We start from the raw sequence: 22,682 nt of genomic DNA on the forward strand, positions 1-22,682 counted from the left end.
CGAATGGGTTCGCCGGTAAGTGCTTCAGGTTCATCGTTAAGAGGGCAATTTGGTGGATGAAATGGATCACCTTCTTCTTGCCTCCAGAAATTTAGTATATTACGAACCCATCCCCAGTTCATCCAGAATAGATGATGGGAAATTGGTTGATCCATTCCAGTGACGCTGTTCTCGGAGCTCGAATGGAAATCCATGTCGGCGTAGCTATCGAAGTCGGAGGAATTCGAACTGGATGAAGAATTCATCTTGTATAGTTGGAGAAATGAATTTTTTTGGTTTGGAATAGATTATAGGAGTTGGGTTTGGTACTCTTCAATACATAATTTTCATATGTATATATAATACCGAAATCCCGTGAATTACGGAGAATCTTTGAAATTTGTCGGGCAATGTTTATAGTAATAGATACGCTAGGATATGAATTTTGTCTATACACTATCGATGCACTAGATGCAGTAAGACGTGTCTAGACTAAAGAATGATAAGCAGGCAACTCCCTAAGGATGATAAGCAGATGGTTTCCGACTAGAAATGATAAGCAAAACTTTTTAGCAGGTAGATACGGTCAAAGTCCAGACTCACTAATGTATCCTAACAACTACCAGTTAGACACACTAATGCAAGGCCTGGTTCGCTAAGACCAACGCTCTGATACCAACTGAAAGGATCCGAAACTAATCATCCGGACGATGTCCATATTGATTACAAACGAATTACAACAGTTGATAACATCGCGAGGTACTTGACCTCTATATGATACATTTTACAAACGTTGCATTTATTCTTAAAAGGCAATCTATCTTTACATAAAAAAATTAATAAACTCGTCAAACATTTCTCGATATCCAAATGACCTAAACTGTCATTTACTTAATAAATGTCTTTAATGATCTTCAATGACTCGAATGCAACGTTCTTGTATCATGGCTTAAATGGTCCCAACTAGTATCCTTAATATGAGCTAACGCACAGCGGAAGTCTTAATTCATACCTGAGAATAACATGCTTTAAAACGTCAACATAAAGTTGGTGAGATATATAGGTTTGATGCTAGCAGCGATATAACGATGGACCACAAGATTTCATATATAAACATTTTAATAAAAATATTCTAAGTGGTTGAGCACTTGGTAACCATACTTAACAATTAATCACGTCGCATATTCCCTTTAATATGAAATCTTACTACACTGTACCAAGTGTAGTCACGAAACGAAGTACTGTGCAACCGTTGAATACTGGTCGTCCAGTCCGGTTGGGGTTGTCAGGCCCGATAGATCTATCAACAGGATTCGCGTTTACAATACCGCTGTAAATATTAGTTACCAAGCTACAGGGAAGTATGCCAGTGGTACAACTCAACGTAGAATATATTTTTCAGTTACTTGTGTCCATAATGTAAAACATAAAATACATGTATTCTCATCCCGAAATATTTAGAGTTTAAAAGTGGGACTATATACTCACTTTCGTCTTGAAGATATATATATAATTTGACTTGGTCTCCGGTTGATATCACGAACCTATCCATATATAATATATCAATACCTTTTCTTTTTTAAACAAACGTCACATATATATACTTGTTATACTTTTAATACTTTGAATAATTCCTTAGTCCGTAGTTAGCAGTTCGTTGTTAGTAATTCAATTTTAATGGTTCATATTTAGATGTTTAATAAACCCCCAATGAAATAAATAAAACCCTCATCGTATATGTATTGGTCGAGATTAATCTTGACCCACGGTACCGGTGTTGTCAAATGACGTGTTGCGTACATAAAGTACCGGTGTTGTCAAATGACGTGTTGCGTACAATCATGGGATCTTATGATTAATCTTCTCGTATTGTTTACGGGTGATCCTGAACCATATAAAATTGAATTATGAGTACATATATATAAAATATCATGTTATTTTAGAAAGATGTGATTTTATTTAATTTTTCCCAATTAATCCCGAAGTTAAACAAGTCTTGGATAACCAATTTTGTTTCGGTCATAGTTTCTTCGTTACAAATCCGTTTTCGTTGATTCAACTTGCTATCTCCTTGGATCGAGTCCCTCTTTAAGACTATGAACTGAAAATACCTTGGTTTGTATTCAAAATCACACGGCATAGGTGAAACTTTAGTGAAACTTATGAAGTTAAACATTTTTCTTTATTTAAACAACCTTAAATGATTATTTTTCTAAAAATACTTATACTTTGAATTAAATCATGAAATTTTTATGTGTTATCATATTCATAGTAAAAATCATTTTTCCAGAACATAAACCTCCAACTCAAAGTTTAAGATAGTTTTTAATTATCCAACCCAAAACAGTCCCCGGTGGCACTCCGACGTCGTAAAAACAGTTTTTAAGATATTCTTTGAAAAACCAAATTATACCTTGTTAAATTAGCATATATTTAAGTTATATTACAGGTCTTGAAGTATTTTAAAAGTTAAGTTAGAAGGATCTATTTAGTTTGCAAACAAGTTTGAAAACATTCAAACTATGTTCTTGTTGTTAAACTTTTATACCACAAAATAAGATAGCTATATATATGTATGAATCGAATAAGGTTATAAACATAGATACTACCTCAAGTTCCTTGGACAAGGTTGCTGTAAAAGAGGAGTAAGAAGCTAGAATCAAAAGGGTGATGGAAGTGGATGAAAGATTGGAAGTAAGTTTGTGTTCTTGGAAGGATTTCTTGAAGTGTTTTTGTATGGTTTTCTTATGGTGTTTAAGTAAGGTTTTTGAAGCTAGATCTTCATGGAACTTTGCTGAATGTTTATGGAGTTTAATGTTCTTGAGAGTGTGGGTGTTTTTAGCTAGAGAATGGAAGTAAAAATGAAACAAAATGAGGATACATATATACTCCTAAAAAATGTTTATGTAGTAGACATGGACAAATTTTTAGTTTGTATTTTTGTAATTAGTCTTACAATCATTCAAAAGTAATTACCTTATACATAAGGCATGAACAAGAGCTGGTTAGGTGGTGATTTGATGTGTATATACCAATAGTAAATACGTATAGAAGCTAGGTATGATACGAGTACAAATACTCTAGATATACGTATAGAAATTTTGTGAAAAATGGAATGAGGATTCAAATATAGCTATCTTTTATGAATACACTTATATGATTTTATGTATTTAAGTCTTTAAAAGTGATTAAATACATTACTTATACGATATATGTATAAACATTATAAGTCTTAAGTATTTATGTCAAATAACGTTACGTATAGTTATCGTTTTGAAAACTTAAGTTAGTAGTTTCAAAATATACTTATAACTTATTGTTATTAATACAAAATGAGATATTAAAACATTCATTAATCATGTTAAATATGTATATATACATATATATACACAAACGTATAATTATCATATATTGTATAGTTCGTGATATCATCGGTCAAACTAGACGGTCAAACGTTGTGTAAAACTCTTTTCGGAAACATAAATCTCAACAATTTGGATTGCTTATCATGTTGGTAAGGTTTAATTTATGTAAATATTAATCTTATAAGTATAGAATGATCGAAAAAGTGCGGGTCAACTTTAGGGTTTTTGCTTATCGTGTCGGAACCATATAGAGATTAGAGTTTAAATTTGGTCGGAAATTTCCGGGTCGTTACACCATTGATCATAATTATAAAATGCTCGTCAAATTAACCTTATTCCCGAAGTCAAATATTTCAACTAATTAGGGATTCGAACTGTAACAAGGTTTTAATACTTTGTTTAATAATTACACCAGGTTATCGACTGCGTGTAATCCAAGGTTTTATTACTTTGTTAACAATTACACCAATTATACTTGTATGTAATCCACCCCTGTTTTAATGAGATATGAATATTAATTTACCCACTTGATCAGAATGAATAATCAATTACCCAACCCGAATAATTAATTAAATGATCGTAAAAGATGTCGTATAAACGTCACTAAATAGAACATACATAATCATTTTAATAATTATTAGATTAACTAATTTAAAGATAGGTTCAACAGGTTCCAATGAGTTGTCATTCGATTAGACAATACCCCCTATCTATTAATAGTCAATAGTCCAATGTCCACAAGTGTCGGTCTTTTGTCCAAACCTTAATTATGGTACAAAATCTAATAACCCAATCTTAATTTTTAGTCCAACATCACGATTACTTTGGCTTAAATAAGCATAATAATAACTTAGTTACGAGACATTAATTTAAAAAGGAAGAACATAGCTTACAGTGATTATTTATCGCGTAGCGTTACCCGGACATAATTTCGACTTAAAACTCGTAAAATATTCTTACAATAACCTTATTATTATTAACTTAAATTAAAATTAAAATTAATAATATATATATTATATTGTTTACAGAAATAAAGGAAATGAAAAAGAGGTGTTTTACTCGTCGAAAAATGCTGAATTTATAGGACCTGGCCAATTTTCTGGCTTCATACGATCGCATGAAGAATGGTCTTCCTGGCCATGCGATCGCATGGACAGCTGGATCAGGCCACCTACTTTTGTTTTCTAGTTTTGCCGACGTTTTATTATATAATATAATATATATATATATATATATATATATAATTTTAAGAGTTATTTATATATTGTATTATATTTATGTGCATAGTTGACTTATAATTTTAGCTCCGTTGTGTCGCGCGTTGATAGTTGGTTCATGTCCCGGTTCCGAATTTTCGAATGTCCTTGCGTACATTTTAATATCTTGTATTTTGCGTTTTGCGGCTCGTACTCTTGTAATTTTGAGACGTTTCTCATCAATAAATTGAACCACTTGAATTATATCTTGTACATTTGAGCTTTTTGGTCATTTACATCTTCAAATCGTCATTTTCTTCTTTTGTCTTCGCACTTATTTATTTAAACGAATATTACATAAAAATAGAACAATTGCAACTAAAAGCTTTACATATTGGAAGGATATTGTGCCTAAATATATGTTCATTTGGAGCACTATCAAATAATTATACATATAAATAGTTATATATAATAAATTAAATTACTATGTGATTTAGTTATTATGAAAGATAACTTAAGATAATTTAAAACATGTTACTTAAACTATTAATTAATTATTGAGAGCATATCGAATGTAAATGATTTTTAATATAACTAGACAACGTTACCAAAATATTTAATGTGTACTTTGATTTATTTATATATAATTAATATAGTTAACTATTTAATATTTAAAACATAATTGTATAGTAGTTAAGGTATATATATAAATAAAGTACATAGAATGTATATATTTTGTGATTTCGAAGTCATTTAATAAACGATGGTAACACTCAATTGTCATCCGATAGATAGTAAACGAGTTAAAAAGGAACTTATGTGATTTTAAAATAAACGGTAATCCGAAAATGGGTTTTATAAATATTAGGCTTAGTAAAAAATGTATTTACGAGCTATTTATTAAATTTTAAAATTTTTTATATTTTACTTGGGATTGGGAGTGAATAATTAATGTAATTTTTATTTAATAGTTAATGATTGAATTTTATACCATAATGATCAAAATAAATAAATATAGTTAATCTAAAAATTTGGAATTTTTCCGAAGACTTTTATCCACAACTGATTAACAACGGGGTACGAAATACCAGTCCTTAATTTAAAAGTTTAATAGTATCGGCGGCTAACTGTGCTTCCTACTTTTTCTTTCCAAGTCACATGTTATATTTTTAATTATTATTATAAGTATTATTAATATTATAATTATTATGATTTATATATGTGTTTCTTACCTCTATTCTATATATAAATATAAACGTACGTACACAAGACCTCAACCTCTCAACCACCCACGACCATCACCATCGTGGACTACCGACCACCACCAACAACCAGCTGCCACCACCGGAGCATCTCCCACACACCACCATCAACCATTTTCCGCTTTTTCTTCTCTTCTACTTCGGTTAACATACCCACCCACCATCGTGAATCTTCACTCACCTAGCACAACCACCACTCAACTACCGTCGTGTTTTACTGCTGCTCGATTTTCTTTCTGATTGACCAAAAGTGATCGCCCAAACCACCACCGTAACCACCATCTCAATCTCTCTCTCTCTCTTCTCTCTCTTCTCTCTCTCCTCAAAAATTTGAGAGGATGATGAACAGTGATGGGTCTACTATGAGGATGACTTTGTGATGTCATAATGATGATTACGATTGATAATTATGAAGATGATCATGATGATGATGATGATCGGTAACGATGATGGTGAAGTATGAGAACGACTAGGATGAATCACGATGATGAAGAAACGAAGGTTGATGATGATCGTGATTCTATGATGATGTGAAGATGATGATGACGTACACGATTCTGATGAAGAAGATGAAACGGATATAACGATGGTACAGTAAACTTGACAAAGTATTTCGCGTTCCGTATACATATGTGTATGTTTCGCGAAGATTAGAAAACCACACGTTTCGTATGGATCATAAGCAATTCGCGTAATTTGGTGAACCATGAAAGTACTGCTTGTTGTTACCACTGCTACTTTTCTATCTTTATTCTGTTTTAACGATGGGCCATTTAAATCAACAAGCTAGTTGGGCTTGTGATTGTGTATTTAAATTTTTGTTTGTTGTTGGGCTACAAGTTAATTAGGCTCAAGAAACTGGATCTTTTAGTAAGGCTACGGTGATGATGTTATTATATGATGAGGATCATAATGATAACATACATGATGATGATGATGATGCTGAGGTATGATGATGATGATGATGATGCCGAGGTATGATGATGATGATGCCGAGATATGATGATGATGATGATGATGCCGTGGAGTATGTGATGATAATGATAATGATAATGAAACATGAAAATGATAATGATAATGGTATATCTTTTACCATTATTATTATTATTATTATTATTATTATTATTATTATTATTATTATTATTATTATTATTATTATTATATCATAATTATTATTAATATTATTATTATTATTTTAGATTATGAATCGAGTATGATGATGACGATAATGAAGATCGTGATGATCATGGACGACGGTGATGATGAATGACGATTATGATCGATGACGTTTAGGAGGGTATAACTCTCATTATCATAAAATTTTATTATTGTTTATTATTATTATTATTATTATTATTATTATTATTATTATTATTATTATTATTATTATTATTATTAACATAATTGTTATTATTATTATTATTATTACTAACATAAGTATTATTATTATTATTATTATTATTATTATTATTATTATTATTATTATTAGTATTATTATTATTATTAATAGAATTATTAGGATTACCACTTTTATATTAACAATATTATTATAACAATTAAATATTTTCTATATTTTCTATATAGGAGTATATATATTACAATTACCATAATATTAGATATAATTATATATATTAAGATTACCTATATAAACATTTACATATAACAAATTATTGATTTTTAAATATAATATTAAACTATATAAATATTGACTATTTTAAATATATACAAACTCAATATATAAGATATATAATTTAAGATATAATATATGAATTTATTCGATTACAATTATATGTGTTAATATAAATATAAATGATATAGGTTCGTGAATTCAAGGCCAACCCTGCATTGTTCAGTATCGTCGTATGCATATTTTTACTACAAAATATCGTATTGTGAGTTTCATTACTCCCTTTTTAAATGCTTTTACAATATATATTTTTGGGACTGAGAATACATGCGCTTTTATAAATGTTTTACGAAATAGACACAAGTAATCGAAACTACATTATATGGTTGAATGATCGAAGCCGAATATGGCCCTTTTTGCTTGGTAGCCTAAGAATTAGTAAACCAGTCTACTAATTGACGTGAATCCTAAAGATAGATCTATTGGGCCTAACGATCCCCATCCGTTGGAGCGGATGCTTTAGTACTTCGATGTTGTTTTATATCATGTCTGATGGATGTCCCGGAATGATAGGGGATATTCTTATATGCATCTTGTTAATGTCGGTTACTAGGTGTTCAATCCATATGAATGATTTTTGTCTCTATGCATGGAACGTATATTTATGAGAAATGAAAATGAAAATCTTGTGGTCTATTAAAGTGATGGAAACGATTATTTATGTTAAACTAATGAACTCACCAACCTTTTGGTTGACACTTTAAAGCATGTTTATTCTCAGGTATTAAAGAAATCTTCCGCTGTGCATTTGCTCATTTTAAAGATATTACTTGGAGTCATTCATGGTATATTTCAAAAGACGTTGCATTCGAGTCGTTGAGTTCATCAAGATTATTATTAAGTTAATTATAGTTGGATATATTATGAAATGGTATGCATACCGTCAACTTTTGATGAAATGAAAGTTTATCTTTTAAAAACGAATGCAATGTTTGTAAAATTTATCATATAGAGGTCAAGTACCTCGCGATGTAACCAAATGTAATGTATTCATCCAGATGGTTTAGGACGGGTCATTATATTGATGAAGCTGGTGCTGTTGGTGGTGATGTTGTTGGTACTAGTGGTACTGGTGGTGATGCTGGTTATGCTGCTGGTGCTGCTGATGTTTGTAGAATTCGCACCATATTCTCCAGAGCCACCACTCGAGCGCGAAGCTCGTTAACTTCTTCTATTATACTGGGATGATTGGCGGTTCGGACAAGGGGATGAATAAGATCTAGAATTCTAGATATTATATAATCGTGGCGAGCTGTTCTGGAAATGAGGGTGAAAATGGTGTTCCGGATTGGTTCGCCGGTAAGTGCTTCAGGTTCTTCGCCAATAGGGCAATGTGGTGGGTGAAAAGGATCACCTTCTTCACTTCTCCATTGATTGAGTCGACTACGAACCCATCCCCAATTCATCCAGAAAAGGTGATGACTAATTGGTTGGTTCATTCCGGTTACGCTGCCATTGGAGCTCGAGGAGTTCGAGGAATCAAGTGAGTAATCCATATTATGTGATTGAATAAAGGGTTTTCGATATGAGATGAGTTGTTGAATACTAAATGATATATTTGTCTCCTTGAATATGTATATATAGCAAAAGATTTTCGTAATTTACGGAGAAAATTTAGGAAAAGTGTTAGACAAAGTCTATTGAGATAGATATGATAAGATATGATTTGTGTATACTCCAATAATGGCAGTATGACGTATCGAGATCATAAAATGATAAGTATGTAATCTAATAATCTTTCGATTAAAGACTTTCAATTCGTATACTGTGATAACCCAATGACATTTTCCGGTTTACAAACCGATGCATAAAGGCATAAGGCATATAAGTACGTGATATATAACAGGGAGTTATATACGTTTGATTATGAATAGTAACAATTATAAGAGTTTCAAAATACATATGTAATATACAAAACCATGATAGATGACATAGGAATGTCGAGAATTTCAGAAATCATGGTGTTGCATTTAAATGCGGTGGCGGAATTGGAAAATACTTAGAAAAATGAGCAGAGTTCTTAGATTGGCTTGGCATTCTAAGATAAGTAAAGTTTCTAAAGTATAGTGTAGCATTTATCAGTTAAGGGCCACAAGTAAAGGCACTATGGTCAAGGAAAGTTGTAGTCCTACATTGCTAAGGTACCTAATTGTATAAGGCACACATAAAATGTAATTCTAGTTCTCTACAACAAACTGCTCTGATACCAATCTGTGACGTCCTCCAGATAGGGCCTGGAAGAATAGCGTTACTAAATATATCAAATTACAGTTGTATAAACGAGAATGACTCTATATGAGACGTTTTATTGAGTTTTGCAGCGGAAGATAAATAGATTACATTGTATTTAATGAACAATGCATTAAATGTCTTTAGTTGATATGATATGTGATAAAGACTCCAAGCATAGCAAGTAATTATCATCAGTTTAGCAAATGCAAGTCCTTCAAATTATCCATGAATGACTCGTTGAAATGTTGCTTTCAATTAGCAAATACACAGCGGAAGCAATACTTAAGTATCTGAGAATAAACATGCTTTAAAGTGTCAACACGAGGTTAAGTGAGTTCATAGGTTTGTCATAATAATGATTTCAGTAATAGTGTTAGACCACAAGATTTTTGTTCATAAGCTTGGTCTCGCAGGGACCAATTAGTAGATCTCGCAGATCCAAAAGTTGTTCATAAAGTTGGTCTCGCAGGGACCAAAAAGTAGATCACACATATCCAAAAGTTATTCATAAGCTTGGTCTCACATGGACCAATTAGTAGATCGCGTAGATCCAAAAGTTGTTCATAAGCTTGGTCTCGCAGGGACCAATTAGTAGATCACTTAGATCCAAAAGTTGTTCATAAGCTTGGTCTCGCAGGGACCAATTAGTAGATCACGCCGATCCAAAAGTTATTCATAAGCTTGGTCTCACATGGACCAATTAGTAGATCACATAGATCCAAAAGTTGTTCATAAGCTTGGTCTCGTAGGAACGAATTAGTAGATCACGCAGATCCAAAAGTTGTTCAAAGTTTGCCCCAAAGACAAGTTGTGTTTATACTTGTCGGTTAGGGACTTAGTCGGACATAGCAGGGTATAGCATAGTTTAAAGTTGGTACTTGTGTCTAGCGTGTAAAACAGTTATAAAAGTTGTGCATGTATTCTCAGCCTAAAAATGTAAAGAGTAAAAGGGAATCAAATAAACTCACGAAAAATCAGTTTTAGTATTTGTATTCATTTTATAAAAACAGTTATAAAAGTAGCGCATGTATTCTCAGCCCAAAAATATAGATAAAAAGGGAACTATGAAAACTCACGAAAAATCAGTTTTAGTATTTGTATTCATTTCATAAAAATAGTTATAAAAGTAGCGCATGTATTCTCAGCCCAAAAATGTAAAGAGTAAAAGGGAGCATATGAAAACTCACGAAAAATCAGTTTTAGTATTTGTATTCATTTCATAAAACAGTTATAAAAGTAGCGCATGTATTCTCAGCCCAAAAATATATATAAAAAGGGAACTATGAAAACTCACGAAAAATCAGTTTTAAAAAAAGGGACTATGAAAACTCACGAAAAATCAGTTTTAGTATTTGTATTCATTTCATAAAAACAGTTATAAAAGTAGCGCATGTATTCTCAGCCCAAAAATGTAAAGAGTAAAAGGGAGCATATGAAAACTCACGAAAAATCAGTTTTAGTATTTGTATTCATTTCATAAAAACAGTTATAAAAGTAGCGCATGTATTCTCAGCCAAAAAATGTAAAGAGTAAAAGGGAGCATATGAAAACTCACATTAAATAGCAGTTGAAGTATTCCTTGAAAGGAATGAAATGAATGGAAATAAGTGACCGGGATCTCAACCAAGAGATAGAATGTACGATCAGATGTTGTCTAATAGACATAAGTATGGTAACTATACCAATGATAATGGTTTTCTGAAAGAAATTCCATTTTCGGAAAGGTTACTATCTATGGAAAGTTTTCACTTTTAGTAAGTTTCCATGTTTAGTAAGTTAGTGTTGAATACTAGTGAGTTGTTCTTAATAAGTCCACTACTTATTAAGTGTGTAAGTGACTAAGTGTTGTTCACTTAGTGAGTGTATGATTACTATAGTCGGGTTTGATATTGTGCACCATACCCAAACATCTATGCCACCGCCGAGTCACTTGAATGATCTATTTTTACCGGTTGGCCCAGGATTTCTCGACCAAAATCTAAGTTTGGCATTCGAAATCTACAAGCGTCCCATAGTGGTACCAATGATCACCCTAGGCCTTAAGCAGCGTTGAGGTTCATATATAGTGCACGTTATCTTGATTATAACCTTGGTGATAATAACGATAGTAATAATAATAATAATTGAAAATGGAAACATCACTCACGTATCAATATTGTGACTTAATATTGCAGGAAAAAGTATGCAGATATAACGGACATTACAAATGCTAGGTTGACCTCACGAACAATACCCATAACCTCCATAGCTATAACCCATACTTTCCTTAGCTCTATCCCGCTCATAAAACCCGTTTTGAAATGACCCGCTCATGACTTCGTCGTAGTATTTTATGTATAAATAATAATATGTTATAATTCAGTAGGCTTATAACTACCTTTAGTGGTTTGATTATGTTATAATTCAGTAGGCTTATAACTACCTTTAGTGGTTTGATTCTTGATTAAGAATACTAATAATGAAGTGTAAGAATAAAGATGATAATGGAGAGAAAGAAAGAAACACTTTGTAAGTGTGAGAAATGGTGCAAGTTTAATGCTTGCATTCATGAGTATTTATAAATGGTGCAAGTTTAATGCTTGCATTCATGAGTATTTATAGCCTAAAATTTCAATATAAAAATACATACTTTATGTACCAAAATTGACTATATGTATACTAGTTTATAATTTTATTTTTAGTCAACATAAAGATGTACTAGTTTATACTTTCCTTTTTTTTTTATTTTTATTTATTTTTAGTCAACAAAAGGATGTATTTGTTTAGGATTCTTTTTAGTCTCATTATTATTATTATTATTACATTTACTACATGATAAGTATTATTTTCTTTTTACTAATTCATTACATTGAATATATATATATATATATATATATATATATATATATATATATATATATATATATATATATATATATATATATATATATATATATATATATATTCATTTTGAAATATATATTTGAAATATTTATTTAATATTTAGTTTTTATTATTATTATTATTATTATTATTATTATTATTATTAATGTTATTATTATTATTGATTTAACATTTTAGTATTATTATCATTATTAAGATTATGGTTATTATTATTATTACTATTATTGTGAAAATAATAAAATTTATTATTATTTTCATAAATATTGGTATTAATATCATTCTATAATTATTAATATTATCATTAAGTATTATTATTATTATCATTATTATTAATGTTATTAGATTATTATAAGTGTTATTATTAATATTATGAGTATCATTATTATGCTATTATTAAAATCATTATCATAACTATCATTAACAATAAAAGTAATATTTTTATAGTTATTATTATTATTATCATTAATAGAATCATTAACATTATTAACATTATTATTAATAATAAGTATTATCATTATTATCATTTTTACCATTACTAATATTATTTAGTATTATTATAATTTTAACAAACAAATGATATAATATATATATATATATATATATATAAAATACATATAACATAATAAAATTAATATTTTTATATATAAAATGAATATATGAAACATATAAATTATTAATATAAAAAGGATATAACTAATAAATTTATATATATAAATTTGTTCGATTACAATTATGTGTGTTAATATATATACAAATGATATAGGTTCGTGAATCCGAGGCCAACCCTGCATTGTTCAGTATCGTCGTATGATTATTTTTACTACAAAATATTGTATTGTGAGTTTCATTTGCTCCCTTTTTAAATGTTTTTGCAATATATATTTTTGGGACTGAGAATACATGCGTTGTTTTATAAATGTTTGACGAAATAGACACAAGTACTCAAAAATTACATTCTATGGTTGGATTATCGAAATCGAATATCGCCCCTTTTAGCTTGGTAGCCTAAGAATTAGGGAACTGGCCCCTAATTGACGCGAATCCTAAAGATAGATCTATGGGCCTAACAAACCCCATTCTGGAATTATGAATGCTTTAGTACTTCGATTTTATCATGTCCGATGAGAGTCCCAGAATGATGGGGATATTCTATATGCATCTTGTTAATGTCGGTTACCAGATGTTCAATCCATATGAATGATTTTTATCTCTATACAGTTTGCGAAAAGCCTGATATGAGATGTATATTTATGGAAAAATGAAATCTTATGGTCTATTAAAATTATGGAAATGAATGATTATGATAAACTAATGAACTCACTAACCTTTTGGTTGATATTTGTAAGCATGTTTATTCTCAGGTATTAAAGGAATCTTCCGCTGTGCATTTGCTCATGTTAAAGATATTACTTGGAGTCATTCATGGCATATTTCAAAAGAGGTTGCATTTGAGTTATTGAATTCAACAAGATTATTATTAAATCATTTATAGTTTGGATATATTATGAAATGGTATGCATGCGTGTCAACTTTCGATGTAATGAAAGTTTATCTTTTAAAAACGAATGCAATGTTTGTAAAATGTATCATATAGAGGTCAAATACCTCACAATGTAACCATATGTTATTGTATTCGTCCTTATAGATTAGGACGGGTCGTCTCACATGTGGCCTAGGAATTTCACCTCCTTCATCCAAAAATCACACTTCGAGAATTTTGCATAAAGTTCGTCCTTATTTAGAAATTCTAATACTAATCTAGCTTGTTGCGCGTGTTCTTCTTCACTTTTTGAGTAAATCAAAATATCATCTATAAAGACGATGACAAACTTATCGAGATAGGGACTACACACTCGGTTCATGAGATCCATAAACACGGCAGGTATGTTAGTCAAACCGAATGGCATTACAAGAAACTCATAGTGGCCATAGTGAATTCGAAACACAGTCTTAGGAACATCATCTTCTTTCACTCTCAACTAGTGATAACCTAATCGTAAATCAATCTTCGAGTAAACGCTTGATCCTTGCAGCTGATCGAATAGATCATCAATCCTTGGAAGGGGATATCGGTTCTTGATTGTCAACTTGTTCAGCTCTCGATAATCGATACACATACGGATTGATCCATCTTTCTTCTTCACGAACAAAATGGGAGCTCCCGAGGGCGAAGTTAAAAAGATATTATTGGTAAGGTTGGTTACATGGATCCAGAATATGAAAACACATGTAAGTTAAAAAGAGAGTAAGATGTATATAGTTTCGGAGTACTTTTGTGTGAAATATTATGTGGTAAGACTGAGCTATCATACTTTGAGGAGAGTGACGAAAGGTTGGCATATGCGGTACGAAGGTGCTTTCATGAGAGAACCGTAAATGATATGGTAGATCCTAAAGTTAAATAGGAAGGCGGTGATGTCTTTACCCTAAATAGAGGACCCAACACAAACTCTTTGGATACATTTTTGGAAATCACAGTTGCGTGTTTGGCAAAAACTCAAGACAAACGTCCAAAAATTAAAGTTGTTATCGAGGAGCTAGAGAAAGCCTTATTGTTTCAAGTAAGTTTCTGGTTTATAAACTAAACCTTTTTACGTTGATGAAACATGTCCTTCTTCTCTACAAAATACGTTAAAGAAATTTCAATCATTTGTAATTAAAAAAATCACTATGCTTTTAAAATTTTGGGAACTTAAAAAGCACTAGGAAACTTTGAAAAGATAGTGGTTTTTTCTTTTTTTGGAGTCTTATTTTTTCAAAATTTATCTTGTTTGTTACAGAGTGAAAATTTAATAATATTCACGTATCCAAACCTTCATTTTGGTGTCCCGTGGTTGATAGGAAAACAATAAAGATACCCTCAAGATTTCATTTGAAGACATACAATTAGCCTGGTAAAAATTGTATCAGCAGAGGTGGGTTTGGGAAAGTTTATAAAGGAAAACTTCCACAATGCGATAGCACCATCTTTGCAATACGGTTGGATACAGGGGGTGGTCAAGGAGATAAGCAATTTCGGAATGAGCTTCAAATTCTTTTAGACTATAAGCACAATAATATTATTAGCCTTGTTGCTTATTGCGACAAAGAAGATGCAAAAATCATTGTTTATGAGTATGCGTCTAGAGGGAGTCTTGATACACATTTGAGTGATGCTCGTCTTAATTGGATAAAAAGACTTAACATATGTATTGGTGTTGCAACCGCACTGAATTTCCTTCATAGAGGAGTCGGAACACTAGAAATGGTTATACACAGGGACATCAAACCTGAAAACATTTTGCTAACCAGTGATTGGAGTGCAAAACTTGGTGATTTTGGACTTTCCCTTATAAGTGCAATCAATAATGAAACTGACTTCGTTATTGATCATGCATGCGGCACACAGGGCTACGTGGATCCACTTTATTTGGAATCGCGTATCTTAACCAAAGAATCGGATATATTCGTTTGGTGTGGTTTTATTTGAGATCTTGTGCGGAAGATCAACATTTGTGATCCAAAAAAATGAAGGTGTGCACCTACCAGTTTTCATTAAAGGCATATTTAAAGAAGGAAAAGGAAAACACGATGCATTGGTATTTGAAAAAATAAAAGAGGAGAAGCATTGACTATATTTCATACGATTGCCTACCGATGCTTAAATGAGAAGAGAGAAGAACGGCCAACGGCAAAGGAAGTTGTGAACAACTTGAGAAAGCATTAAAATTGCAAGTAAGTTATCGCACTTTTACCTAGCTAGGCAGGGTTTCATAATAAAATGCTTATATATACATATAATTTTTATATAATATATAAAACTAAACTGTTATATAGTTTCAATCATAGGAACACGTTGATAAACACTGATAATTTGTAAGAAATTGATCGTTTTGTAATGATAATAAACTGTTATACAAGCTGATTGATTTTCAGGATTCATCCTACCAAATGTTATATACACAAAACACATAACAGCTAATTCCTAAAGTGGGTAGGCTCCAATTATTCTTTTGGAACCCCCATTTACAATTGTGGAAAGTAGCAGACTTATAGCTGTTATCCTTGGCAGCTAGTTGACCCTTGTGACATTATCTAAAACGGGAAATGATGAAGTTAGAATCTGATCCCAAGAAGTCAAATAACCAAATATGGTTATTTCACTTTGTTGCATTTTTCTTTATTGATGCACTTTAATACTCCCCCTCAAGTTGAGTAGTGGGGTTTCCAATATTCAACTTGCTTAGAACTTCACCATTGACGGATTTAGTGAGGATATCAGCTAATTGGTCTTCTGATCTGATAGATGGGAGAGAAATAATTTCACCATCTAATTTTTCACGAATAAAATGTCGATCTATTTCTACATGTTTAGTACGGTCATGCTGAACACGATTTTCCGAGATGGCAATAGCTGCTTCATTGTCACAGAAGATCTGAATAGCTTCCTTTGATGGAAAACCAATCTCTGTTAACAACTTCTTGATCCATAGGGATTCGACTACCCCTTTTGCTATTCCTCTGAATTCGGACTCAGCACTCGAAAGTGAGATAACCTTTTGTTTCTTACTTCTCCATGCTACTAAGTTACCCCCGACAAGTGTAAAGAATCCAGATGTAGATTTTCTATCCCCTTTTTCTCCAGTCCAACTTGCATCAGTATATATATGTGTCTTTAGATGTCCATTCCCTTTAAAAACAACTCCATGGTCCGCTGTCTTCTTTAAGTATCTGATGATTCTTATAACAGCTTTCATGTGATGAACCTGTGGTTGATGCATGAATTGGCTCACAACTCCTACTGCATGTGCTATATCTGGCCGAGTATGAGCGAGGTAGATGAGTTTTCCCACCATCCTTTGATACTGCCCTTTGTCAGCAAGATCAACTTCATCTTCCATATACAGCTTTTGATTTGGAATCATAGAGTATCAGCAGGTTTGCAGTCAATCATACCTGTCTCTGCGAGGAAATCAAGAATATATTTCTTTTGGCAAATAAATATACCCTGTTGGGATCTTAATACTTCAATCCCCAAGAAGTATTTGAGTTTGCCTAAATCTTTCATTTCAAATTCTTTAAACAGGTTTGATTTTAAGGTAGAAATTTCTTCTTTGTCATTTCTTGTTATTATCATATCATCAACATAAATTATTAAACATGTGATTAGGTTTCCTTTTCGTTTCAAAAAAAGAGTATGATCCGAGTTACTTTGTTTGAAATTATAATTTTTCATAAATAATGTAAATTTTCCAAACCATGCTCGTGGTGATTGTTTTAGCCCATATAAAGATTTTCTAAGTCGACAAACTTCCCTATCATTGAAGTTTCTCGAAAATCTAGGTGGAGCTTCCATATATACTTCTTTTTTTAGCTCGCCATGAAGGAACGCATTCTTCACATCAAATTGGTGAAGCGGCCAGTCTTCATTTGTAGCAATCAAGAACAGAACTCTGATAGTATCAATCTTTGCCACCGGGGAAAAAGTCTCGGAATAATCTATCCCATAGGTCTGAGTGTACCCTTTGGCAACAAGGCGAGCTTTGTATTGCTCAATGGTGCCATCTGGTTTGCGCTTTATTGTAAATACCCATCGGCATCCTACGGGTTTTTTTCCTTGAGGAATAATACATTTCTCCCATGTGTCAATTTTCTTAAGTGATTCTATTTCTTCTTTCATTGCTTGTCTCCATTTGTCGGATTTCATTGCTTAATCAAATGTAGCTGGAATTTCTTCAGAGTATAACGCAGAATTGAATTTCTTTGCTTCACTTGATAGATTTCCTTGTGCAATATTGGCCATTGGGTATCTTGATCTCTGAGTTTTTCTGGAGAGTATCTCTTTAGTGGTACCCCTCTGTTGACTCTTTGTGGTAGGACATATCTTTCTGTGATTTCAGCAGAAGTTGGATTGCTATGTTCTCCTTGGTGATTATTCGAGGAGACTTCATTTGGTTCAATGTTTGGTGATTCAGGATCAAGGTTTGGTGATTCGGGATCAAGGTTTGGTGATTCGGGATCAGGGTTTGGTGATTCGGGATCAAGGTTTGATAATTCAGGATCAAGATTTATTGGGATTTGAAAGGGAGTATCGGGAGTTGGATTCTGAATGTTGTCAGATTTAGGTATCCAGGTTATCCAACTGAGAGTGTCATTATCCTCTGTATCCCCCTCACTCGTGAGTTGGGTATTATAAAAGTATTCAGTTTCTATAAAGTTGCAGTACATTCTAGTGAAAACATAGCGTTTCCTAGGACTATAACACCGATACCCCTTTTGGTTTATGCCATATCCAACCATAACACATTTTTCAGCACATGGATCAAGTTTGGTGCATCCAGTATTTGGAATATGAACAAAGACAGAGCACCCGAATATCCGTGGTTCAATATTCAGTGAGGTCGGGAGAGTGTGGAATTGAGACAACGTATCTCTAGGAGTTTTTGTGCCCAAAATCTTAGTAGGTAATCGGTTAATGAGATAGGTCACCGAAGCAAGAGCTTCAGGCCAGAAACTCTTTGGAACTTTAGATTCAATTAATAAGGCCCTTGTCATTTCTAGGAGTAGTCTGTTTTTACGTTCAGCTACTCCGTTTTGTTTGGGAGTATGGGCACAAGAAGTTTGGTGAATAATCCCATTTTGTTCGCAAAAAAGTTTCATAGGTGTATTGACAAACTCTCCCCCATTATCAGATCGTAAGATTTGTATATTTTTATTAAATTGAGTTTGAACCATTTTATAAAAGTGAGAGAATTTCTCAAAAACTTCTGATTTGTGGTTAAGAAATAAATCCATGTCATTCTCGTATGATCATCAATAAATAGGACAAAATACTGCAGATTTTCCCCCCAATAACCGGAGCTGGGCCCCACACATCCGAATGAATTAGAGCAAAAGGTACATCTTTTCTAGTGTTACTAGGTTTAAAGGTACTACGGTGGCTTTTGGCCAAAATACAGGTCTCACAGTTTAAAAAAACATTTGACGGAAATAAACTAGGAAATAAAGCATGTAAATATCCAGCTTATGGATGACCCAATCTTCTATGCCTTAACCAGGCTTCCCTCGTAGGTGTCCTGTGAGCAAGTGACACGGTGCCTTGTTGAAAAACCTCGTCAACATAGTATAACCCTCCCTTTTCAGTGTCACGTCTAATCAACAGTCCTGTCCGAATGTCCTGCAAGATGCAGAAATTCGGATACATCAGGACTTTACAGTTTAATTCTTTTGTAACATGGCTTACCGATAACAGCTTATGAGATAAAGCTGGAATATATAGACAATTAGGTAGTTTAATAGTTGGTGAAATTTCGATAGAACCGCCACTTTTAACTTGAACAACTTCACCGTTTACTATTTGTAATTTATTTTTCCTAGGTTTAGTCTTAAAAACAATATCTTTTTCATCAAATATCATAGTGTCCGTTGCCCCACAATCAAATATTCAAGACGTGGGTTTTAAATTAGTTTACACAACGTTAGCTTTAGGAGGATTTTCAAAGTCACTTTTTATTTTTGCTAAGACTGAATACGTATTTTGACACAAAATAATGGACTCGGGTTTAAATTTATTTATGTTTTTGGGGCTCATTTGTAACTTTAAACATGCTGGCCCATTTGTGGGTTTTACAGAATTATTTATTAGCCTTTTTGTTTTAGCCCACCTTACAAACTTAGTGGACCCATTTAAATTGCACCTCATTTCCTTATTGGGCTTCCTATTGAGTCCCTTTAAATAGGCCTGCTTGCTAGAAGTAGGGATGGCAAAAAAGCCCGAACCCGACGGGGAAAATCGGAACCCGACATAATTGGGCCGAGTTTGGTCCGGGTCTACGGGTCTCGGGCTGGATATGGGATTAATTTTCAAAAAATATTCGGGTTCGGGTCTGGGTTTAAATAAAGACCCGTCTACCCGACCCGTTTACCCGACCCGTATACCCGCATAATAATAATAATAACAATAATAATTAAAAATGAATAATAACAAAAATTAAATTAAAAAATATGTTGATTACAAGGTCAATATGAATTTATATATTTATTTATCATCTATCAACTTCACATTTTCATCTGCATTCAAATCAAGAATCTGATTTATAAAAATATTTAAAAATTGATAGTGATAATAATTGGAAATAGGAAATAATATATACTGTACAAATATACACATATAAATAAAGCATATAATTTACAGAGTTATAGATTGTATATGCTTTTGGTAATGTATTTATTTGTTTAAAAAAAAAACGGGTACCCATTTACCTGCGGGTAAACGTCGAATATTTGGTCCGAGTTTGGGACTAATTTTCCTTACTCAAACCCGGCCCGATGCTATCCATAGCTAGAAGTTCCCCATTTGTACATATCCCTCCGTATTCTTTAAAATCTTTTATTTTCTTTAATTGTTTATTTTCCCTAGGAATATTCACGTGTTTATGTTTACCTTCCCAATTTATTTTATTTCTTTGTTTATCTTTCTAATGTATCTGGTTCACGTGATCTGATGTATCATCTATTTTTATCGAACCACAAACCCTATTATCTGTAAAAAGTGAAGAGTAAAGTTTTGTACCGATGGGTTTTGAAGTGGAAGCAACACCGCCAAATCCTTGATCGGTGGTGGTGGTGGTGGTTTAATCCGCCGCCGCTGCCGTCGATGCTTTGCCTTTACCCGGTTTGTTTCACCATTCGGAAAACCCTTTAATCTCGAAACACTGTTCAATGGTGTGCTTTGATTTACCACACTTTGCACACTTCAGCTTTGTCTTGTCGATTTTGTGTGGTGGATGCCAATTGGGTTTTGCAGCTAACCCTAAACCTTCGGTTTTGTTGGCGGCTGCTAATCCGACACCAACACCATGATTTTGACTTTGACCAGTTGTGTTGGCTTGCCCTAGAATCATCTGGTGTGCAATTTCTTTTCTCACAGCTGCGTATGCTTCTTCTGCTGTTGGTAAGGGCTCCAATCTTAACAATTATCGTATCATGTTTTTGATCGAGAGCATTTAGAAATTGGAACAATTTTTGCTCAGCTCTAATCCGATTGTAGGTCACGATGTCAGTGGAACACTTCATGGGATTAGGATCTCTTCGATCTATTTCTCCCCAAATCCCTTACATCGTGATCCATAAATCAGAGAGTGACATATTGAGTTGTTTCATATCGTTTGCTTTAACATGGAGGTCAAAATTCTGAAGCTTGTCTTTGCCACTGCTGTAAGTGGTGACTAGAGCATCCTACAAAGCCTTGGCTGTGGGAAACTCAGTCAAGTTGCTTGCGAGGTTAGGCTCTATGTTCTGGATAAGCCATGAAAAAACAACAAGATCATCTTGTTCCCATTTTTCAAAGCTTGGATCGTCACTTTCTGGTGGACTTGATGTAAGGTGTTTAAGGAGGTTTTTCGATTTTCCTCCTATAGCCACCTTGATCATTCTGGACCAAAGTGCATAGTTCTGACTTGATAAACTTAAATTAATTTTTTAGCTATCTGACAGTTTTGGTTGTGTCTGAAGGCTGAATTTTAAGAAATCAGCAAGCTGACTTGATAAATCATGATTTTGTGGGTTTTGGGTGCTGTCTGTTGAGCTTGAATTAACTGGGTTACCGTCGAAAGACATGGCAGCCCTTAATGGTAAATGATTTGAGGCAAAAAACGAGTGTTAAGATCAAAGATCTACACCGTTAGCTCTGATACCATGATAATTAGTAAGAAATTGATCGTTCTGTATTGATAATAAACTGTTATACAAGCTGATTGATTTTCAGGATTCATCCTACCAAGTGTTATATACACAAAACACATAACAGCTAATTCCTAGTGGGTAGGCTCCAATTATACTTTTGGAACCCCCATTTACAATTGTGGAAAGTAGCAAACTTATAGCTGTTATCCTTGGTAGCTAGTTGATCCTTGTGACATTATCTAAAATGGGAAATGATGAAGTTGGAATCTGATCCCAAGAAGTCAAATAACCAAATATGGTTATTTGACTTTGTTGCATTTTTTTTGTTGCTGCACTTTAACAAACACATCACTAAGAGTACTTGTATATAATTGCATCCCCAGTAATTAATTAAATTGTTCCTCAGCTAGAGCTT

At 32.7% G+C, this 22,682-nt stretch overlaps 2 protein-coding genes across 2 annotated transcripts; one reads left to right on the forward strand and one right to left on the reverse strand.

The window, feature by feature from the left end:
* The first annotated feature begins 14,755 nt into the window (after positions 1 to 14,755).
* On the forward strand, positions 14,756 to 16,073 carry LOC139860094 (probable receptor-like protein kinase At5g38990). Its single transcript, XM_071848868.1, has 2 exons — positions 14,756 to 14,799; positions 15,518 to 16,073. Exons 1-2 carry the CDS (start codon positions 14,756 to 14,758, stop codon positions 16,071 to 16,073), a joined length of 600 nt encoding a protein of 199 aa, XP_071704969.1.
* Positions 16,074 to 16,776: 703 nt separating this feature from the next.
* LOC139860095 (secreted RxLR effector protein 161-like) lies at positions 16,777 to 17,508 on the reverse strand. Its single transcript, XM_071848869.1, has one exon. The coding sequence runs from the start codon at positions 17,506 to 17,508 to the stop codon at positions 16,777 to 16,779; it is 732 nt and encodes a 243-aa protein (XP_071704970.1).
* Between the last annotated feature and the right edge of the window lie 5,174 nt (positions 17,509 to 22,682).

Source organism: Rutidosis leptorrhynchoides, chromosome 7 (assembly GCF_046630445.1).
Source record: "Rutidosis leptorrhynchoides isolate AG116_Rl617_1_P2 chromosome 7, CSIRO_AGI_Rlap_v1, whole genome shotgun sequence".
Lineage (NCBI taxonomy): Eukaryota > Viridiplantae > Streptophyta > Magnoliopsida > Asterales > Asteraceae > Rutidosis > Rutidosis leptorrhynchoides.